The 22,500-nt window shown below is 44.0% G+C and overlaps 2 protein-coding genes across 2 annotated transcripts; one reads left to right on the top strand and one right to left on the bottom strand.

Annotated features, from left to right (window-relative positions):
• Positions 1-3,116: 3,116 nt before the first annotated feature.
• Positions 3,117-4,045, top strand: LOC123117456 (ubiquitin-NEDD8-like protein RUB2). The gene has a single exon (XM_044538204.1). The coding sequence runs from the start codon at positions 3,171-3,173 to the stop codon at positions 3,972-3,974; it is 804 nt and encodes a 267-aa protein (XP_044394139.1). The 5' UTR covers positions 3,117-3,170; the 3' UTR covers positions 3,975-4,045.
• Positions 4,046-10,071: 6,026 nt separating this feature from the next.
• LOC123113959 (multiple inositol polyphosphate phosphatase 1) lies at positions 10,072-15,705 on the bottom strand. The gene is made up of 11 exons (XM_044535300.1): positions 15,489-15,705; positions 15,216-15,300; positions 14,627-14,926; positions 13,930-14,088; positions 12,948-13,088; positions 12,813-12,869; positions 11,891-12,029; positions 11,434-11,538; positions 11,107-11,324; positions 10,634-10,675; positions 10,072-10,528 (listed from the first exon to the last, which is right to left on the bottom strand). Exons 1-11 carry the CDS (start codon positions 15,617-15,619, stop codon positions 10,355-10,357), a joined length of 1,551 nt encoding a protein of 516 aa, XP_044391235.1. The 5' UTR covers positions 15,620-15,705; the 3' UTR covers positions 10,072-10,354.
• Positions 15,706-22,500: the final 6,795 nt, after the last annotated feature.

Here is a 22,500-nt window from a genome sequence, read left to right as displayed (position 1 = left end):
CTCGTCCCTCTTTTGGTTGATGAGTGGTAGGTGGGCGATCCTAATACCAGTGGATCTTGTCATCCCCTTGTGCCACGGGTGAGGTGTTGCTGCATCGTCCACTGGGTGAGGTCCTTCTCCTGCTCCGTGAGATTCTTCTCATGATGGGCGGCCTCCCCCGCTTCTCCCCCTCTACGTATGTGGTGGTGATGTGCATTCTTGTCATTCTCTATAGAATTGACAGAGTTCCTCCCCTCTTTCCTTGCTCGGGCCAAGGGGCGAGGTCCCTATATTGGAATTTAGATAATGGATCAAAATCGAAGTTGTGAAATCTACTTGGTATCTATTGGTTCATCTTATGCATCTATGTTTCATTAATTGCTGAAAAGATGTATTCGGCTTGTGAATTCTGTGTGAAACATATGTGTTTCATTAGTTTCTGTTATGTTCAACATGTGAAATGTGTGAAATGAAGTCAACTTTCTAATATGTGAAATTTGGTAATATGTCATAGGGGTTACCGCCACTTGCAAAATATGCTTTTTGATATGTGCGATTTGTAAAATATGGATTGTGATATGTGAAAGCAAGTGAAATTGTCATAATAATTGTTTCTAAAATTAGTGCACTAACTAAAATTATTGAAACAGTTGTCCCTGGAAAAAAAAACTGAAACTCATGTGATATTATTTTTTCAGAATAGCGAAATTATTGACATAGTTACTGACATTAAAATATGCATTCCGTAAATATTTGAAATGTCACTGCAGTAAAAATCATGTTTTGAAAAATTAAATTATATGTTTCAGAAAAAAATTCGAAATAATTAATAAATTGAATTGTGTTGACTTATTATTTTATCTTTTGTAAATAGCCTCTCAAGTAATTATTTTGATTCTTGAAAAGGCTTTCAATTATATTTTATTTTTCAAAAAATATTTAAAATATACATAATATATTAGGAAATTGCACTTACGATTTTGATATGATGCTTTTATCAGCCACATAGATTAGAAAATTGATGTGATCCACTGATGTGCTTGATGTGTCGTACCAATTTGGAACGTGAAGTATCATACACATATCATGGCTGAAAATATATTATTTGATGTTTCTAGCCAATACCGAAAATTGTAATGTCAATATGAAGAAAAAATACCCATCACAAAAACAAAATATGAAGAAAAAATACAATACAGTATTTCTAGCCTGCTTTGGTACGTGACTACCCCTTAGAGCAACTCTAGCAGACCCCGCAAAACGCCCGGCCCGCAAATATTCCGGCGAGTATGCGGGCTGGGGCCAATTTTCCGGCCAGAACAGAACTCGCATACTCGCCCGGCCCGTAAATTTTTTTGCCGCAGCCCGCAAACCGCACGCCACGAGCACTATAAGTGCGGTTCCGCGACCCTTTTGCGGGTCGAAACCCTATCCCCCACCGCCGCGAGCCACCCGATTCCCCTTTCTCCTCGCCCAATTTCTCGCCGCCGGTGACCCTCCGCCCTGCCTCCAGCCGCCATGTGGGGGCGAATGTGGAGCTCCGGACGCGGCTCCGGCAGCAGATCCGGACGTGAGAGGGACCCGGAGCGCGAGCGGCGCGTCCGGTCCGATGACGCGAGGAAGCGCGGCGCCCGGAAGGGGACCAACCACGGGCTGTCGCCGCCGGCGAGCTTCGAGCGCCGCGAGACGGAGGAGTACGACCGCCGGCGCGCGTCCTTCTCCTCCACGAGGTCTTCCTATGCCGGATCCTCCTCCGCCGCCGCCGCGGGTTTCCTCCCCGTGAAGAGGGAGTGGTCGGACGAGGAGGAGGAGCCGGAGCCGCCAGCGCCGTTCGTCCCGGTGAAGGAGGAGCCCGAGGAGCCCGCTCCGCTCGGCCGCCACGGAGTCCTCGGGCCCGAGGACTTTGTCGCGGACTTCGACGCCGTCGCCGCCGCCAACGCCGAGCGGAGCGTGCACGAGGAGGAGGAGCACCGGCGCCACGCCGAGGAGCTCGAAGCCCTCGAGTGGCGGCAGGCGGTTGCCGACAACGTTGCCGCCAACGAGAAGGCTGGCGAGTGGCGCCGCATCTGCGCGGAGCAAGCGGAGAAGTACGTCGATCTGTGCAGCTCCGGCGAGGAGGATTGAGCGTCCGGCTCCTCCACGGCGTCGTCCAGTTTGCCGCGACCTCGCCGCCTTCAGATCGGACCCCCTAGTACTAGTTTAACGTAGTATGTAATATAGCTATGCTTGTAGTTTGTTGATCATGTGATGAACTATGTAGTATGTGAACTATGTTTGTGCAGTTTCTCTCGCGAAATTATTTTTTCAAAATATGCGGATTTAGATACGGGTTCTGCTCGGCCGCACATGTTTTTGACCCGTAAACGCGACCTTCATCAATCCGCAAATGTGTTTTGCGGGTCGTATTTTTGCGGGGTCTGCTAGAGTTGCTCTTAGTACCGAGCGGGAGAAGGACTTTGGCATCAACTCTTCAACTAAACTAGGGCATTACTTGGGCGGGTTATATAAAGCCCGACCGCAAAAACCCGAACCCGGTCCTGAACAATTAAACTGTGCACTTTTCCTATTAAATAAAATTATTTAAATTATTTTTGGGCAGTATAAATGTAGATAAACTAAACTCTGTTTTTGAGGTAATTCAGACCTCTGGGCCAGGCCATCGAGCCTATACCTGGAGCTCATCCCGACCGTCCGGCCCGGCTGCCCATGCTCAGGTTTATCTTAGAGAGATCTACCCCTCAAAAAAAAACTGAGAGAGATCATGTGTCATCATGCATTTCCCTCAAAAAAAAAACAATTGTGTCATCATGCATGGATGCATGCACATATCTCAGAATATTTTCTTATAAATGCTTGCTCAATAATTTTTGCAGATATGAGAATAACATCGCGTATTACCATGGATGGAAATTTTGTTGTAAAAGCCCGTACATTAATTTTACACGTATGGTATGCTATCTGAGAATATTTGTTATAAATGCCTATATATTGTACCTCTACTGGCGAAAAATGTAACCTTAATTTTAATGAATACGTAGGCACTTTAAGCGGTAAAATAACAAATCTGAGAATAATAAATCGAGTAATAATTAAATTAAATGATGGATGGGCAATGCATATATTGTGTGTATAAATAAAATGGAAATGCCCAGCCGCACGTTTTCACAAATCACACAAGCGAATCGCGCGCGATGGAGGTGACGTTCGAGACGACGCAGGGTCGCCGATTCACCGTCGAGATCTGGTACTTGTCCACCGTGCGGAGGATCAAGGAGTACATCCTGAAGCAGGAGGGCATCCCCGTGGAGTCCCAGCGCCTCTTCTTCCATGGCCAGGAGCTCGAGGACGACCGCGACACCCAGCACTACCCCATCGTGGAGGGATCCCACGTGCTCATCGTCCTGCCGGACGACTCCCCCACTGCCGCCGGCGCCGTCGTCCACGTCGTCGCCTCCGGGCCGGCCCTCGGCCAGGGCCGCCGCATCGCGCTCGAACTGGACGCGTCCTGCACCATCGCCCGCCTCAAGGAGATGCTCCAGGAGCGCACAGACGGGGCGGTGCCGGCCACAAAGGTGAGCGTGTTCTTGGAGGAGGCGGAGATGGAGGATGACAAGGAGCTGGCGCAGTTCAACCCGCCGGCCGATGGGACGGAGATGGAGGTGCGCGTGGTCGTGCGCCAGCCGCCGCCGCCGCCGCCAGCGTGCGACAACGGGAACGGGGCGGCCAAGGTTAACAAGCCGCAGCAGCGGATGTCTGTGGAGGTGAAGTGGGGCGCCAAGGCGGTGACGTTGGAGGTGAGCGACATGGACGCCGTCAAGGAGCTGCGGGCGGAGCTGGGCGGCGCGGCGCCGCACCTCCTCCTGCCCGACGACGGCGCCTACTTCTTCATCTACAAGCAGAATGTCATGGAGGAGGAGCGCACGCTGCGCTGGCACGACGTCAAGAGCGGCGACACCATCGAGATCTTCAACGGCAGGGTCACCGGAGGCGCTTGATCCATCACACATGCATGTTCCGTCCATCAGGTTTATAGATCTGCATTGACCATTGTTGAGTCGTTGTGTTGCATGGCACTCTTATCATTTCTTTCGTGCAAATTGGTGTAATGTTGAGTTAATGATCCTGAAAAAAAAGTGATTGCACCTGAAGATCCTATTTGTTGGGTTCAGATGTTAACAAGAGGACCTATTCCTTTGCTCCTAACTTTGCGTCTCTGATTTTGGGCAATTATCAACGGAACAATCGGGCAACTCCAACGATCGGTGATACTTCCATTTATTTACAATAATAATGTGCCCGTGCTTTGCTATATACTCCGAATATGAGCAGGGGGAAATGGTAAGCTCTCCACGTTTTTTTAGGGGGTAAGCTCTCCACTTAAAGAGGATTATTTGATCTCAACCGTCAAACTGCTCAAGGGTAAGCTGGGCTATGGATGAAAATGAGCGGAAACTTTCCGCCTTTCCGGCCGAAAAACGATAACATAGAGGAAAAACGGAAATGAAAACGGAAAATAGAATATATTTTGTGCGGAAACGGAAATGCAAACGGAACATCGTTTTCTGGTGAAACAGATGCGGAAACCGAATTTTCTGTTTCCGTTAATACGAAACCTTGCATTTTAAAAATGAACATATGGCTATTTTGCAGTCCAATAAACACATAATTAGTCCCTACACATAATGAGCAGAATGGACTATATGCCCCAACTTCAACTGTACTACTACTACATCACGACAGCCTAATACCTAATCCCTAATCGAGCCCATATGGCCCAACTTCAAAATATGTCGCTGGTATGAGCACTATTGTGATTTGAGCTGCAATGTTTGATTGTTTGATGCCTTTCAAATTTTTATGCTGCCAAAGTTGAATATTTATGCACAAATGAATATCTTATTATATATTTATATATCAATGATATATATTAAGATTTTGTAATCATTTTATCCACTAAATAAATTTGTTGGTTTCATTGTGTTTTTTCTATGGTTCGAGGTGTCTTTTGTTCCGGTGAACATTCGCTTTCGTTCCATGTCTTTGTCGTACATTCTGTTTTCGTTTGCGCTAGTATTTGTTTCCAGGGTTATCTATTCGTTTCTGTTTTTGAAAAAAAATATAAAAACAAATGTGGAGCTTCCGTACGTATTCGCACTGTTTTCGTTTTCAATAGTATTTGTTTCCAGGGTTTCTGTATTCGTTTCCGTTTTAAAAAAAATAATATAAAAACAAATATTGGAGCACCCAGTTTCATCCTTTTTCGCACTGTTTTCACCCGTACTCTTGGCCCTCTTGGCACACGTTGCGTCTCCCAAAAAAATAATTCCTTATTGATATGAATAGTTTATCATCTCTACCTGGGTCTGTCTAGGAGTTGTGACATAGTTATGTCACATCTAAGCTGATGTCCACTCTATTAATGCTCTTTTCTTTTTTTGTCCATCTTTTTTTATTGCTGCATTACATACTTATGGGAGCTTAGATGTGACATCCTTAAAAAACATTTAGATGTGAATTAGACAAACTGTTTCTACTAATCCAGACAAATTGTTTCTACTAATCCAGACTCTCGAGCCGTAGTCGGCCAAGCCAGCAGAGGGGAGTTTGAAGGCCGACTATTCAGGATGTGGAGGATGCAGGCTCGCCGGGGAAATCTGCTGGTAGGCCGAAGGGATAGCAGGGTGGCGTCAACACAGCGATAAGGGGGGGGGGGGGGCGAGGCTGACGGGGAGCGCCGCCAACCGCAAGCAGCGGTTTGGCCGACGATCATGGGCTGTTTGGGAGGACAATGAATAGTGCCCCTTGATACCGACCCAAAAAGAATTCAGTCCGACTGACCCCTGACCAGGCCCATCTTAGGAGTTAGGACACAGTACACCGATTTTTGGGCATTGAACATTGAACATTGAACATATAAAGGATGAAGGAGTCGACACAACGGATGGCTCGAGCGCACCGCACCACGCGAGGGAAAAAATCCACTGCACCGCGCTGCGCGTGGGAAAGAAAAACAGCGAGGGCGCATCGCACCACGCGAGGGAAAAAACCACCGCACTGCGCGAGGGACGCGCTCGACGTGCAGGCCGCCCGTCAGCTTTCTCCTCCAGCCCCGTTCCCTCGTCTCAACTGGCCGCCACTCCATCTCCATACCCTCCCCTCTCTTGCCGCCGCCCCGCTTCTGCTCCCCCTCTCCCTCCCCGCCGCCCGCTTCGCCTACTTCGGAGGAGGCGGGGCCCTCGGAGGAGGATAGCCTTCCCAGATCCAGCGGGCACGGGAAGCCGCCGCTGGCGCGCAACCAGAGGATTGGAGGCATCAGCAGCAGCGGGGAACAATGCCGGATCCGGAACCTGGATGACGGCATGGAGTTCGAGCTCGGGAAGGTGCACGAGGAGGTCGTCCGCGAGGAGGTGCTGCTCGTTGGCGAGCAGATGAGGTACGATGTTGGAGGCGACCAAGGGGTCGTCTCCCCGGCAGCGAGCTGGACGCGCGGCGCACCCTCGTTCCTCCCTCTTTCCTGCTTTAGGTGAGCATCTCCACCCTTCTGGGAAGGTGAGCATTTTTGCATTTCTTGCTTCTTCTTCATCCTCTCTCTCCACTGTTTTAATCTGCTTTTGATTGCTGCACTGCATCTCTGAGGGCAGCCCCAGTGCATGTAGCTCCCGCTTGCGCAGGGTCTGGGGAAGGGTCCGACCACTTTGGGTCTATTGTACGCAGCCTTTCCCTACATTTCTGTAAGAGGCTATTTCCAGGACTTGAACCCGTGACCTCATGGTCACAAGGCAGCAGCTTTACCACTGCGCCAAGGCTCCCCTTCCTGCACTGCATCTCTGAGATATATGAATTTTGATTGAGACAGTCATCATCACATAAATAAAATGCTAACATCCTCTAAATTCGTTAATGTACTTGTTAAATTGCTCTTCTCTTGCTGGATTGCATCCCTGATTTGTTTATCCTTGAAGCAAATGCCATAACGTGAGCTTGAAGGTTTCAACTTGCTGGATTGTATGTGTTAAATTTAGATGGATTTACGCTTAAATTTCACAGTTGTCTTTACCACACTCTTTGTATTTTGCTGGGTTTGTTGGGTGGACTGCCGTTCTGAATTCGTGTCTTTTCGCCATGTCTGCAGGGTCGTCGGATTGGATGCCCTCGGTGACTTGTCAGGGTTGTTGCAGGAGCACCAGAATCTGGGATAGTTCTGGCAAGTATCACCAATCCTCAGCAACCTACTGAGTCAAGATGGGAGGCTCAATTCACTACTTGGCTTGCTGGCTCCGTTGGCTCCGTGATTGCTCGCTAGCTCTGTTTTGGTTCCATGATAACCAGTGTCATGAAGTTTACCACCTTCTTTCCTTTTTCCTTTTCTATGGGTGGATTATTTGTTTTCTTCAGCTGCAGTTTTGATGGTCAGTACTTAGTCCATGTTGAGGTAGGAAAATTTCTCGCATGTTTCTTGCTATACATATCAATTAAGAAATATTTGGCAAAAGTGTGCTCTTTAGTATTTATTTTGTTAAGATAAAGTCTTTAGTATTTATTTTGTTAAGATAAAGGAACAAATCCACAACAATGGTGGTGGAGATCTATTTTAGCAAACTTCTCATTTTGGTTCTGAAGTTGTTTTCCCTTTTCAGTGAAGGAGCTGGTTTTGCGGCATCAGTTGAACTTAGTCAAATTAGGTGTGCTGTGTATGTACGTTCGAGCTTAAAATGTACCATTAGCTCTAGAACTGGTTGCCTATACTGAAGAAATACAGGTTGGTATTTTCATCCCACTACTTTACAATTTATGTTATTTTGATACTCAATTGGGTATTTGGTCTGTTATATTCAACTTCATTTCTCTTCACATTATTGCCATGACAGGTACATATATAGACTGAGGCTTGTGTCTCCTGGGTGCATTTCCTATAAAATTAGCTCTCATCACCATAACAAAGGTATGCTGTCCATTCTTATCTTTTTTTTCCAATGGCATTATGCTTATAACCTCTCTGATGAAATGGACAAGCGAATATTTGTAGTTGATATAAATCATCTTGATGCATAATAGAAGAGTTGCTGGGTTTGGACATGAGCATGATCAATTATTGTGGCCTTGCTGTTTCTTGAAAGATAGTGTGCAAAAATCTTATGGGTGTACGACTATCTCAGTTCATAGTGGTGTGAGCTTTGTAGGAGTGGGATATCATATACAGTATGATAGATATGGAAGACAACAAGCAAAAATTCAATTATGAGGTGATGGTTGCGCTGATCAGTACAACGTTGTCCCGAATTTTCTTTCGATTCTGTTTCTTCTTGGTTTGCATATGATCAGCTGTTTCAATCTTTTTCTTCTGCTTACAGTCCACCAACAGGATTGTTGATGCCCGCAGGAGGGGGACATCGCAGTAGATGGGCTGAAGTAGGAGGCTGAGAGAAATGGGAAACAACGAATTCTAGCACATAGTAGATGCCTAAGATGTCACTGATGTGCTATTGAGGTACATTCTGATAACTACAGTTCTACTGGACAACACTAGCCTCTATAGCAACATATATGGTGTGAGATTTTTCTAAGATCAATCCTCCCAGGTGATTACAAACCTGGTCATAATGTAGCATAAGCTAAATCAAATCCAGATTTTCTTCGTTCCATCCAAGGCCACCAGTTAGTTATAAGTACTTCCAAATAGTGATCTCTCAATCTTCTGTAGCATGTATATACTGATGGTAGTTTCTTCCAATGAATATGTGAACCTGGAGAAGACTCACTATGAAGGTCTCCTGACAACTAAAGTTTTACCTGCTATTAAAATGGCCGAAGCAGAGTATGCAGATCTTTAGTAGCTTCGCAGATTTTTGTTGAACTATGATTGTTTCTTTATGCTTCTTCTCTAAGAGAAAATTGTGTTCTGTTGTAGTTACAGTCAGTGGGGGCCTGGAAATTCACATCACCAAAAGAATTGTAGAATTTGATAAGAGAACAGTTTCTTAATAAGTAAATAAGACTCAAATACAGTGTGTAACATTCTGATGAATGAACCTGCTGCAAGAGGCAATAAAAGTGACGATGCTTGATTTTATTAATTGTCGGGATGAAATATAAAGTAGTAAGATAAGTGTGAGTGTTCACCTAATTTGTTTTTTACCTATTAAATGGCCAGTTGGCGACGTACTGTCAACTTGGTACATTCAACATGCGTGTTCAGGTTTTAGGATGAAATTTAATCCAAGATCATGTTCATTGCACTCTATTGGGCTTGCTTTTGACCCAAGTACATTGCCGTGCAGTTGTGTGAAAAAGCATTGGGGTTGCGGTGAAAGAAGTTCCAGAAAAATACTGGCCTTCTGAAGCAACAATTGACATGGCTGTACATATAAGTTTCTTTCTTGGATGTCTATCATCTGTTTTTCTGCTAGCTTCAATTTCTCTTTCTGGTCAGTTGAAGCGGTTATTCTTGATAGGTCGACCACTTATATTGTTTTGAAGGTTCAATGAGCATATGGTAAAGAAAGGTATCAATGGATTCACCAATGTAGATTACAAGAGTAAAGGTTTATCTAATGAGGCCTTGTCGCGGCGCTACAAGTGTTGCCCCCCTCCTCCCTAAGGGCAAGGTGAAGGAAGGTGCCTGTGTGGTCCTTCTGCAGCTCGCAGCGAGGATTGCCGTGTCCAACCTGCACAAGAATGCCAAGAAGTCCTTCTCGGAGACGTAAGCCACGACACATTTTTTGGCATGATTTCCTTCGGTTGGATTTCGTGAATTTAAATGTTGAAAAATTATGGGCTGTGGATGCAGCATTAAGGACATGTACCTGCTCTACAACGAGAGACCTGGGCTGCTTCTTTGTGGCTTCCAAACTTGAAATGTTTGTTTGAAAGTTAGTTTAGTTTTTTGTTGTGGATTCATAGCTTCTCACATGTACCGTCCTCTTAGACCTTTAGATTTCCAAAGAAACTAAATGAAGATATGGTGGTATGATCTCGATAGTACAACTTAAAGCCTTCCATGCTTTAAATTTTCTTTGAGATTTGCTCTTGAAAAATCATGTATCTATGTTACCGGTGAGAAAAGGCGGCTTCCAAGCAGAGGATGCAGGAGTGTTGGGCACATTTGGTTTTCGATTTGGGTGTCTAAATATTCTCATAATACTTGGCTCCCTCTCGGCCTTCGCGCCATTGGCGCAACGAGTCATCTAGTTTAACTAACAGCTCAAAGAAGATACACGGGAACACAGGAGTTTCACTCAAGAAAGTCTCTCGTAAAAACCAAGAACATCAGCAAACCTCGCTCACAAGTCACCAAGCCTAGGTACAAAAACACCCAAGGTTAGTGTCCACATGTCAGTCCTGATCCAAGGTCGTCGCGGCACAAGGCGCCTGTACTCTACAGCTCCGTCTTAACGTCTTGCCCCTTGATACGGTAACCTTTCCGCGAGAGCAGATCCAGGAAGAAGTTGAGCTTGGAGCTGAAAGAGGATGGCTCCTCCTCTGCTGCCGCCGCCGGCTTCTTGCATAGCATATCGTAGTCGTGCTTCAGATGCGGCTTCACTATCTTTTCCTGCGGGCACATAACCGGGGACGTTCATCAGATCGCTGACAGGGGAGATGCAGAATGCATCTTCAACGTGGTATTCGGAAGAACATAGGTCAGCGTTATATTTACCTTGAACTCCTCGAATGGGCATAAATCCTTGTTGCCGCAGCCCTGCATTAGTTAGTAGCCCACCAAGGGTAAGAACATATAGTCGATTGGGGTACTTCCCGGTATCAAGCGTATTATAGAGAAGAAAACAGAGCACTAATCAGCCAGATGCTTCTAGGCAACGGCAGCCATAAATATTGTTTAACATAATAAGCCATTTTATTAGTTCTTCAAATAGTTAGTTCATGCCTCATTGGTGTGTATTCTGTGATTTCATAATATGGCTAGATAAAAATGGCCAACTGCATTTGTTGGATCAATCCATTAAGTTTACTAAAGCAATTCAATGCTGTGGTTGGTAGGTTTGAAACTTGAGAGGCCCTAGAGGGCCCACAGGACATTACAACACAGCATAGCTTGTAACACCATTGAGCAAGGCAACTTAAACAATCAGGTTACAGGATAGAGCACAGAAATTGCAGAAGTAGTCTTACCGGCATCGAAACTGGGGCTTCATTGTGTAGAACTTGCACAAAATATGAGCTTTTCTGGTCCTGAGATACTTTTTTGCCATCAGTTTTGCTAGGGCATTGGTATAAAGCCAACATATTGTTGCTAGCAAAAGGTGCTACAAGAGCGCCCTTCCAATTTCTTCTCTGTGGTGGCATTGGAGGTAGATCCAGTGGTTCCTCCCGCTGTATCTTCTCAAAATCTTGGTGCAAACAAAAAAAGTTGAGCTATGTCACATGGGCAATTGGTTCTTTGTATATTGTTCATGGAAAAAGATCATGCATGGAAAGGGTGCAAAACAGGAACCATACCTGATCCTTCAAGAAAAAGGCCGAGTAGACATGTGAAAGGAACAAGAGTTTCTGCGTGTGCAAATCGGAGCCTTGCCTTCTCATACGTACCATCAGGGAAGTTCTCTACAATTCCAAGAATTAGATTTCAATCTAGAGTTCTGATCATCATCGTTATTCATAATCTTATCTTCAGTATTGAACTGTTGGTTACTACATTATTCACTGATTTAGAGTGTGTGCATGTTCTTTTCTGTTTACTGTTCTTTTCTCTGTTTACTGTGCGAGTATTGAATGTTCTAGCTAATACACACTAGTAAGCTACCACAAGAGACTTATCAAATGATGTGTATCTGGTGCTAAGAAAGAATTCTAGATCATAGTGGCGTCACAAAGGGGCAGATGTAAGAAGGTAGGAAGCAGATATTTTTCCAGCAAGAAGCATGTTTTTTTCTAAGAACATGGGAGATAGTGTTACCTTCTTTAGCTATGATTGCTTCTTCCATTGACTGGACAACATCCTTGAGCAATGGCAGTCCCATTTTGTAGTTTATTGACTCACCATAACCTTTAAGCACAAAACCCTCCAAATCATCTGTCCACTCTAGCAAATGAACCTAAACAAATAAGTTGGGCATTAATAGGACAAATTAGGGCCCATTGTTAATTCTGAGAATTACAGCTGCCTAAAGAGCTACTCCCTCCGTCCCAGAATATAAGAGCGTTTTTGAGTGTCAAAAACGCTCTTATATTCTGGGACGGAGGGAGTAGGTAAGAGTCTTTGCATGAAGTATGGCAATGATAATACTTTCCTTCAAATTTAAAAGGCAGTAACTATTTGACAAAAAAGGCAGCTAGCATGAAGCTACTCCCTCCGTTCCAAAATAGATGACTCAACTTTATACTAACTTTAGTACAAAGTTGGGTCATCTATTTTGGAACGGAGGAAGTAGTAGCTAACTGAATTCAAACTAAGAACAATTAAACTAGAGTTGCATGTCAGAAGCTTGCAATCCTAGCTGTGAAAATACTTCTTTATGGTTGATGTAGATTCCCAACAGGATGTGACCAGTGAGAGGCAACCACAAGTACATAACTGAACTGATAGTGTACCTGCCTTAATAGTTTGATTGTCGAACTATGACAAACTTAACCAACTTCATTAACTGGGATGTATCATTTTCTTACCAGATCAAGGTGACTGAGGTTATGGTTCTCATGAAATAACTAAAAAGGAACCATGTCCATGGAATCAAATTGTATACAGATCATATACTTCCTACAGAAGAGTAATAGGATGTGTGCCGTCTGACTGAATACAGGCAGGGCGTACACTAGTATGGCGTAGAGTTTTAGAGGTGAAATTGCTTAAGAAAAGCTGAAATGTGAAAGCAACCTACCTCATCTTCATTGAAAAGTTGACAGGCTTGATTGGTAATATTCAGTAAAGATGCTTCCTGCAAAAAGAACAGACAACTGACAAAATGTCCAAAGTGTGCCACACCGAACTCTAGCTCCCAAAGGCAAGTAAATACCTGTTTGCAGAGGAACCAGAGGGAAGAAACATCCTGTGTTGTAAACTTGAGGTGATAACGGTTGACTAAAGCAGATGTGACATGTTCTAGAATTGGTTCCTTTTGCTTGTCAACATCAGGCTCCTTTCTTTTCCTGTAGTCCTGAACATATTATTGTGGTTATACATTTTTAGCAAAAATAACACATCAATAGCGCCATAGCAAGGCCACAGTTGTACAGAGGAAGAAAAGATACAGCGCATAGCATGCCGAACTGCAAGCTACCACTGATAGTTTAATAGAAATAAGAACAAGATTACATATAAAAACTAGGTGTGCCTAGGAAATTATTTGCAGGAGTGAATGCTAGAACACAACATTTATTTAATGAAGAATGAAGGAACAAAAACTGCTATCCAACATAAAACTACCTAACCAACAGGTGGAAGAACAAGGAATACAGCAAAGCATGAGAGACTAAGCGCACACTCGTATAAGTACATGTGCAGATTGATCATACATCTATGTGCTATACTATGTGATGTTGAGTACTCCCTCTGTCCGCGAATAATTGTACATCTAGCTTTTGTCTTAAGTCAAGTTTTAAAATTTTGACCAACTTTCTAGGGAAAAGTAGCAGCATTATGGCACTAAATTAGTATCACTAGATACATTTTGAAATGTACTTCGATAATATACCAATTTGATGTCATATATGTTACTACTATTTTCTATAAAGTTGGTCAAAATTTTAAAACTTTGAGTTAGAACAAAAGCTAGATGTACACTTGTTCGCGGACGGAGGGAGTACTCAGTTAAAGCAACATGCCAAACACAAAAGTACCATTTGCATCACAACTGACAGTTTTAGTCTTTCTCTTTCAGCTACAAAACGTGAGCAACCAAACCAAAAGGAATAACAATGCCAAGTCGCATAAGCATTTTATATTCTTAAAGTGTGTTCTTCATTTCTCAACGATGTTATTGCTACCACGAATAATACCTTGTATGTTTTACAGCTATCAAAGAATCGCAGACAAATATCACTTGCACGACTCTCGCTCAGAACAGAGAAGGCACGATTATTTCCTGCTCCAAGTTTTCCTTTCCCAGAAAGTAGCCCCAAACCAAATGCCACTGCACTAGCTGATGCTCGAGGAACCTGCATCTCAAACATACAGCAATAGTTAGCCATGCTGAGCGACAGTCAAACTCAATAACATTGTAACTGAACTGGAAATCATCAACAGCAACAGCAACAATGTTCAATTCTAAACTACTCCCTCTGTATTAATATAAGACGTTTTAGGCCACTAATATAAGACGTTTTAGATCACTACTTTAGTGACCTAAAATGTCTTATACTCCCTCCGTTCCTAAATACTTGTCTTTTTAGAGATTTCAAAGAACTACCACATACGGATGTATATAGACATATTTTAGAGTGTAGATTCACTCATTTTGCTTCGTATGTAGTCACTTGTTGAAATCTCTAGAAAGACAAATATTTAGGAACGGAGGGAGTATTAGTTTACAGAGGTAGTACTTGGTTTGCAACACATGAGACTCGGTAAACTGAGTTTCTCCCAAATGCTATATATTTATTCCTGTTTCATCTGATAATGAACAGAGCACAACCAAGAATCCTAAAATCTGTTGATATGAACGTGTTAAGTATGGCGAGTACCTGTTGAGCTTACCTGGGTTGCTCTTATTGAGTAGACGTCTGGATGATATTCCTCATCAAACAGGTCCTGAAACCTCTCCTTCACTCGGTTAGCAAAATTGAACAGCTCTTCCTCACCTTCGCTAACCAGTTCACCCCCTTTGACCCTACCCTTCCAACGTGACTCCCACCCCTTCATCCATGACGGAATTTTCTTCAGAGAAGCAGTGTCAGGTCCTTGTTTTGCCTCATCTACTAAAGTCCCCAACCGAACCGACAGCCTATCCAACTCCTTGATTCTCTTTTTGGTAGGAGCACGAGTCCCATGTCTTGCCTGGCGAACAAAATTATCAAATGAACTCAGCCAATTTTATCCTACACATTTACACAGTGGGGAAATAACAAGCAGACTCCGGAGAATATTGTTCCATTTCAGGTCAGTCATCAACATATTATTAATTGCTGAACTATGGCGATGCTTAAATAACTCAGGAGAACAGACTACCACTATAAGCCATATCACCAACACGACTGCAAGTACTACCTAGTTTCAGTTTACACTGGAACTGGGTGGCGAAATGTTGGCACGGAAATGTGTGGAATGCAGGGGAAATGAAACTCACGACGAGATTGAGGTGGATCACGCGGCACTCGTCGGAGATAGCCGGCGCGGCGTCCAAGATGTTGGACTCCCTGGCCACATCGTACCTGCAAATATCACCACCAAAGGGGGTTAAAGTTAAACCCTGCCATCTCCATCCCCAGCACCACGGCCTGGGCAGCCACCTCGCTCGCATCCGAGAACTAACTCGAACCCCGCTCCACCGCGAATCGACCGGCGAACTAGCCGGGGATCAGGCGGCGGTTGCACAGCCGACAGAGAGGGGGAGGGGTACCTGGTGACGGTGGAGAGGTGGCGGCGGACGTCGAAGGCCTTGGGCTCGGCCGCCGCCGGCGGCAAGAGGGGGGCGGCCGCGAGGAGCGTGGCGAGGAGGAGGAAGGGGAGAGGCGCGGCCGGAGGAGCCATGGCGAGTCGCGATTTGCTTCTCTCTCCTTCCGATTCGGTGGGAAGAGGGCTGGCTCGAGTCTTTTTGGACGGCGACCGCGCCGAGCCGAGCCGAGCCGGCCGGTTATACACGTGGCGGGGCAGAGGGGCGCACGGGACACGTCCCCAAGGCCATCTGGACGGTCGGCGTCGCGCTGGACGGCCGGGATTGCGTGCGCTTGCTTTTAAAATCCGGATGCGTCTCGGCGGGGTGCCACGTTCTGCCTGCTTTCGAATCACGTGTGATCATGGGCTCCTGGTTTTCTTTCTTTGTTGGTTTGTAGACTGCCTTGAGCAAGGGTGAAAACTTTGCCACACTTTTTAAGTAAAAAGGGATCTTAAATATGTACATGCGTTCCCCAAAGGAAAGGTAATATATACTGAAAAAGACGTCGATAACTACCGAACGACTAGTTTTTCTTTTTTGAGGGATCCCACACTTTAATTAATTCGAAGCAAAATTCAAAGGGATACAAAGGGATCATAAGGAGTTAACAGCCACAAGTGGCGACCCTGAGGAAGCGAAACAGAAAAATTTACGAGGTTATGTGCTTCACAAAACTAGCTCTTCTTTTTTCTATCTCCTTGACAACTGTGATATGAGTGCCTCCCAACCTATTTTTTATGTCATCCACAACTGTCTTGCAGTCGCTAGCGATCGTCAAGCGCTCCAGAGACAAATCGGCAGCTAGAGTGATGCGGAGAATCCTACAGTTGAAAGATCGTGGATGTCGCCTAGAGGGGGGGGTGAATAGGTGTTTTAAAATAATTACGCTTTAGGCTTGAACAAATGCGGAATAAACCTAGCGGTTAATTTGTCAAGCACAAAACCTAAAACAACTAGGCTCACCTATGTGCACCAACAACTTATGCTAAGCAATATAAGCAACTATGTGATAGCAAGATATATGACAAAGAACAATATGGCTATCACAAAGTAAAGTGCATAAGTAAAGGGCTCGGGTAAGAGATAACCGAGGCACGCGGAGATGACGATGTATCCCGAAGTTCACACCCTTGCGGATGCTAATCTCCGTTTGGAGCGGTGTGGAGGCACAATGCTCCCCAAGAAGCCACTAGGGCCACCGTAATCTCCTCACGCCCTCGCACAATGCAAGATGCCGTGATTCCACTAAGGGACCCTTGAGGGCGGTCACCGAACCCGTACAAATGGCAACCCTTGGGGGCGGTCACCGAACCCGTACACTTTGGCAACCCTTGGGGGCGGTCACCGGTACCTGTCAAATTGCTCGGGGCGATCTCCACAACCTAATTGGAGACCCCGACGCTTGCCCGGAGCTTTACACCACAATGATTGAGCTCCGAACACCACCAACCGTCTAGGGCGCCCAAGCACCCAAGATGAACAAGCTCAAGGGCACCAAGCACCCAAGAGTAATAAGCTTCTCAACTTGTAACTTCCACGTATCACGTGGAGAACTCAAACCGATGCACCAAATGCAAGGCAAGGGCACCACGGAGTGCCCAAGTCCTTCTCTCCAAATCCCACCAAAGCAACTAATGCTAGGGAGGAAAATAAGAGGAAGAACAAGAAGGAGAACACCAAGAACTCCAAGAACTAGATCCAAGGGGTTCCCCTCACATAGAGGAGAAAGTGATTGGTGGAAATGTGGATCTAGATCTCCTCTCTCTTTTCCCTCAAAAACTAGCAAGAATCCATGGAGGGATTGAGAGTTAACAAGCTCAAAGAAGGTCAACAATGGGGGCAAAAACGAGCTCAAGAGATGGGGAACCATTGGGGAAGAAGACCCCCTTAAATAGGTCCCCATGAATCTGCCCGTTATGTGCAGAAACCTGTAGGACTGGTACAACCGGTGCACGAACCGGTACAACCGGCCAAAGCAGAGGAAAAACCAACCCGGGAAAAGCTCTAAGCGGTACAACAGCCTGGGGAACCGGTAGTACCGGTTAAACCGGTCAACAACCGCCCAAGAACCGCTCCAAAACAGAAACTAGTCCGGTGGTAGAGCGGTACATGGCCGGTACAACCTCCGAACCAATTCTGGAGCGGTACAACCGCTCCAAACACCGGTTGTACCGGTCAACCGGTACAACCTCTCTATGGGGCGGTACAACCTCTCTATGTAAAACAGGCAATATCAAAACAGCCACAACTTTCGCATACGAGCTCCGAATTCGATGAAACCAAGTTTGTTGGAAAGCTAGCAACAAGGGCTAACACAATCTTGATAGAAATATCAATAAGAAGCAAATGAGAAAAGGCCCATAAGAAAATGGTGAGAACCCTTCCTTGGATAAGACCGGTAAAACCTCCAACACCGAAAACATCATAGAAGACGCATGCGAACTCCATTTTCGATGAACTCGAGCTTGTCATCAAGATGACCATAAGCTCTAAGACTCACAAAGAGAACCAAACAAGAACAAAGAAACATGATGCAATGATGCAATGGTTTGAGCTCTCTACTAACGATACGATCAAGCTACCAACTTGAGAGCCCCCCTTGATAGTACGACAAACGATCCTATAACCCGGTCTCCCAACTACCACCACGAGACCGGTAAAATAGAAAACCTATCAAGGGCAAACCTTTGCCTTGCACATGGTCCACTTGAGCTAGATGAAGACGATCTTGACTCCCTCAAGTTGGACCACCTTTCTTGATTGCGTTGGCTCGATGAAGACTAGATGATTGCTCCCCCATAGTCCACTATGGGTGAGCGACTCTTCGGCACATCTTCACAAGTCCATTGACACCACAATGGATGGCAAGATTCAAACTTGATTGCTCCCCCATACTCCATTATGGGTGAGCCACTCTTCGTGTTGCTCCACTTGAACTTGCACACAGCAAACTTGATGACGATCACCACTTGATGTCATCCTCCATGGGTTGTATGGGATCTTCCTCTTGACGCAAGACCATGGAAACATACCTAACCCCACAAAGAACTCTCACGTAGACCATGGGTTAGTACACAAAGCGTAATGAACAATGCTTACCATACCATGGGAACACTTGGTCCCTCTCGGTACAACTTGTGCGCTTTGTGTGTTGATCAACTTGAATCACTCTCTGTACTTAGGCTAGATCAACCTTGAATCTTTCCAACTCTCTTCATTTGGATGATGTCTTGAAGGTAAACATGAATGATCACATAATCTTCTTCTTCAAGACATGCTTGCAATAAGCTCAACACTCACATGACCAATCTTTGGATAATTCCTTAATAGCACCTTGGTCAACTCATAAACTCCTTGAAACCAACACATGGACTTCAAGAAAAGCCTATGGACAAAACCTTCAAATATAACTCAAGGCAACCATTAGTCCATAGAGATTGTCATCAATTACCAAAACCAAACATGGGGGCATCGCATGTTCTTTCAATCTCCCCCATTTTGGTAATTGATGACAATCACTTTCAAGAGAGTTTATATAAGGAATTATGCATCACCATGCAATACAACAACCAATAGTGCATGCAAATGAGATGCAAATGCTAAGGAACAAAACCAAAGCAAGAGGAGACAACTCTCTAAACTTCTCCACACAACTCTCTGAAACTTCTCCCCCATTGGCATCGATTGCCAAAATGGGCTAAAAGCTTAGAAGGCCAATATAAAATGTGTTCCTCCATAAATTGTGTATTTCTCAACAAGAGAGTGGAATGCAATACACATATCCAACGGTAAATACTTGGAGGAAGACAAACTATATTGAGGCCCAAAGATTGCAAAAGGAAGATATGCCACAAAGACATAATCAAAGAGAGAAACACGCAATCAAGCAATCAAAAGATACCAATTGAAGCAAGCTATCAAAAGATACCAATTGAACCAACTAGGCCAATGATCCTACGAGCTACATGAATAAAGGATATTATGATAAGAGCGGAGTAGTGTTCCAAAGAAACTAGAGAAGCTCCCCATGATTTATGCACATCAAGAATTTTTGTATTTGGATACAAAGTGCACAAAATAGGATCATATCTCCCCCAAAATCAATAGAAACTTACAACAAGTGCAAAGAGAGCATATAGGAAACTAAGCCTAGTACTTGCAACAAACACATGGTTGAGCAACAAGTAAGAGAGGCAACTTAAGAGTGGGCTCAACCAAAAAGATGTGTGTGACTTAAGGCAATGCACTTGAGAAGACTAATGTACAGAAGAGCATTAAGCAACAATAAAGTCTTCAAAGAATGAGGCACACGGTGCAAGGCCTATCATTCCCACACACAACTAGCAAATGGGTTCACAAGCTTACTAATAAGCAGAAGAGAACCTATGCTTGTGACAACCCGTGGTGAAGATAGAAAATGAAAGCCTCATCAAGAGGAGGGATACCAATTAAGATGGCAAAGGCCTCGTCAAGACAAGCATGAGGAAAAAGATCTTCACCACAAAAGAGTTCATCAAGATGCAACGAGATAAGACCCGCACTCAAGACAAGATCTTTCACGGAGCCACCAAAGAAATAACAAAAGAAAGACAAGGTGGACGTGAAAGAAAGGATACCATCTAGAGATGTAATTTCTCTCAGGTGTATAAGGTTCTAGGTAGACGAAATCATGATGATATATGTCTACAAAGAAGGATGTACACTCGACATAGTTACAACATGAAGGAATAAGATATCCAAAAGGAAGTCATACATATACCAATAAGATATTTGCTTGGAAGCATAGCACAAGGCTAGATATGGTCTTATTGTATATAAATGAATTCCTACCACACAACCATCAAAGACATCACAACTAGCAACATGAGATCATTGTTGGGATGCTTTGAGAAAGGAAACAAGTATCACAAGAAAGAATGAATACATGCCATGATACAACCTACACAAGGTTGATGCAAGAAATGTGTGCATGAAGTAGATGATGATACTTATTACCGAGATACCATTGGAAGGATGTAGTAGATACCAATTGAAGGTAGATGGTAGTTCATTGATCATCCTAGCTTGACTCCAATAAGCACATGGTGGAAACACCTTCCTTGTGAATGAGCCGAGCATCCAATGCATCTCCAAATGTTCCTAGAAGAACAACACAAACTAAACGGTACCCAAACTCATCGGGACCAAATAGTTAGAAACACCAATACATAGGACAAACTCCACATAAATATGTGCATATAGATATGAAAATGAATTTCATGCACATCTCATCCAAATTGAGACTAGGTGGAGTTTCCCCTATATATTGAGTCAAAGAAAGAAAGCATGCCAAATGAAATACATGAAGTAAACATGCATGCTCAAGACTTTCAAAACCCGAAACCAAAAACAAAGAAATGCCAAGTGAAAATGATACCAAATGGAGAAATCATCACTTGGAAGATATCATTAAAGATACATCAAGGAATGAGATATCCATAGATACACACTAAATTAAAGATGTCAAACTCCCAAAGAGAGGATGGTTCCAAACAAACCAAGCTCTCAACAAAGTTTCATGATGGCACAAGGTACCAAAAAGAAATGGCTTGCCTTCCACCAAACACACACTTGATAAGGATCACAAGAAGAGTGTTCTAAAGAAAATAGAATAGGCCCCCCACGAGTTGTGCACTAGAGAGAATTTACTTTTGAATACAAAATGCACAAGGTGGGATCACCACTTTCACTATATCTAGAAAACACTAGACAAGAACAAGAAATTAACAAGATCCACAAGTGGTATGGAAGACAACGGGAGTTGACACAAACCTTGGCAAGAGAAAAGGCAAATAAAAACAAAAGCCAATGTAAAGATGATCAATAAATTCTACCACACATAAGTGACTACCACTTGTCAAAAGACAAGAAGTATTTGGAAATAATTCCCATTGGTAGATAGCAAGGATATCCAACATCATCTTCACACCAAACACAAGCAAATTGCAACTTGTAGAGCTAACATGCCACCTAGGAACAAGATAATCTACAATATCAACTCTAGGTGACAATATCTCAAATTTACACATTTTCTAGGCTTGTAATATGCACTTAGCATATTACTCCCCCATAATGTGATACCGATAAGAACTTAACAAGAGGAAATAAGAGGATCCAACAAGAGATAATTAATGGACTATTTAGAATTTGAATTTCTCAAGAGAAGACATACCACATAGTGACTAGATAATCTTGTAATATCAATACTAAGTGGTATTCCCCATGTACCCACCTTTATAGGATTGCGAAGTGCACAAAGCACATCACTCCCCCATAATGGAATATTCCATTAATCTCTCACAAGAGCCAACTAGGGTACAAACAAGAAGCATAAAGGCTCAACGCACGACACACACGTACATGATGTGCAAACCAACACACACATACTTGATTGCTCAAGATAAGCAAGTTGGAATCACAACATATACAAACACATGCAAGGAACAAAACCAAAACATGCAAGGGGGCAAGTAACTTTTAATGTAAACAATTTTAAGTACAAGTTACCCCAAGGAGGCACATTGGATATAAGCTAGAAACTTGATAATCCAATTGACTTGGCTTGAGACAATAAGAATGATGAAGTCCCCTTAATTCTTCATAATGTAGCCAAGTCTCCAATGCCCTCCAACAACACATATTGATCAAGTTTGAGCTAGTTGGTCCCCAACCAAGTTGGGTCCTAAGAGGTTAGTCACAATAGGCTTGGCTACCCAAATGGTTCTTTGCTTCAAACCACTTTGAGTACCAACAAACTTGGCAAACACATTGCCAACCTTATCCTTCCCAAGAGAATAGAATCATCAATAATAATTGGGTTGGATAAGTTACCACTAGTGCATGAAGAAGCGACGTGACCTTTCTCACGACATAAGTAGCAACGTCTACTCTTCACTTTCTTCTCACTTGATTTCTCAATTTGAGAAGCATTAACTTG

This window comes from Triticum aestivum, chromosome 5B, assembly GCF_018294505.1.
Source record: "Triticum aestivum cultivar Chinese Spring chromosome 5B, IWGSC CS RefSeq v2.1, whole genome shotgun sequence".
Taxonomy (NCBI): Eukaryota; Viridiplantae; Streptophyta; class Magnoliopsida; order Poales; family Poaceae; genus Triticum; species Triticum aestivum.
This window is presented reverse-complemented; position numbering and strand designations above follow the sequence as displayed.

Bases quoted from the DNA above. Each gene is read 5' to 3' on its own strand.
- LOC123117456 (XM_044538204.1), top strand. From the start codon at position 3,171: ATGGAGGTGACGTTCGAGACGACGCAGGGTCGCCGATTCACCGTCGAG.
- LOC123113959 (XM_044535300.1), bottom strand. From the start codon at position 15,619: ATGGCTCCTCCGGCCGCGCCTCTCCCCTTCCTCCTCCTCGCCACGCTC. The intron at 15,301-15,488 runs GTACCCCTCCCC...TGATATTTGCAG, and splicing joins CACCTCTCCACCGTCACCAG to GTACGATGTGGCCAGGGAGT. The intron at 12,870-12,947 runs GTATTTACTTGC...TTCTTTTTGCAG, and splicing joins TCTGGTTCCTCTGCAAACAG to GAAGCATCTTTACTGAATAT.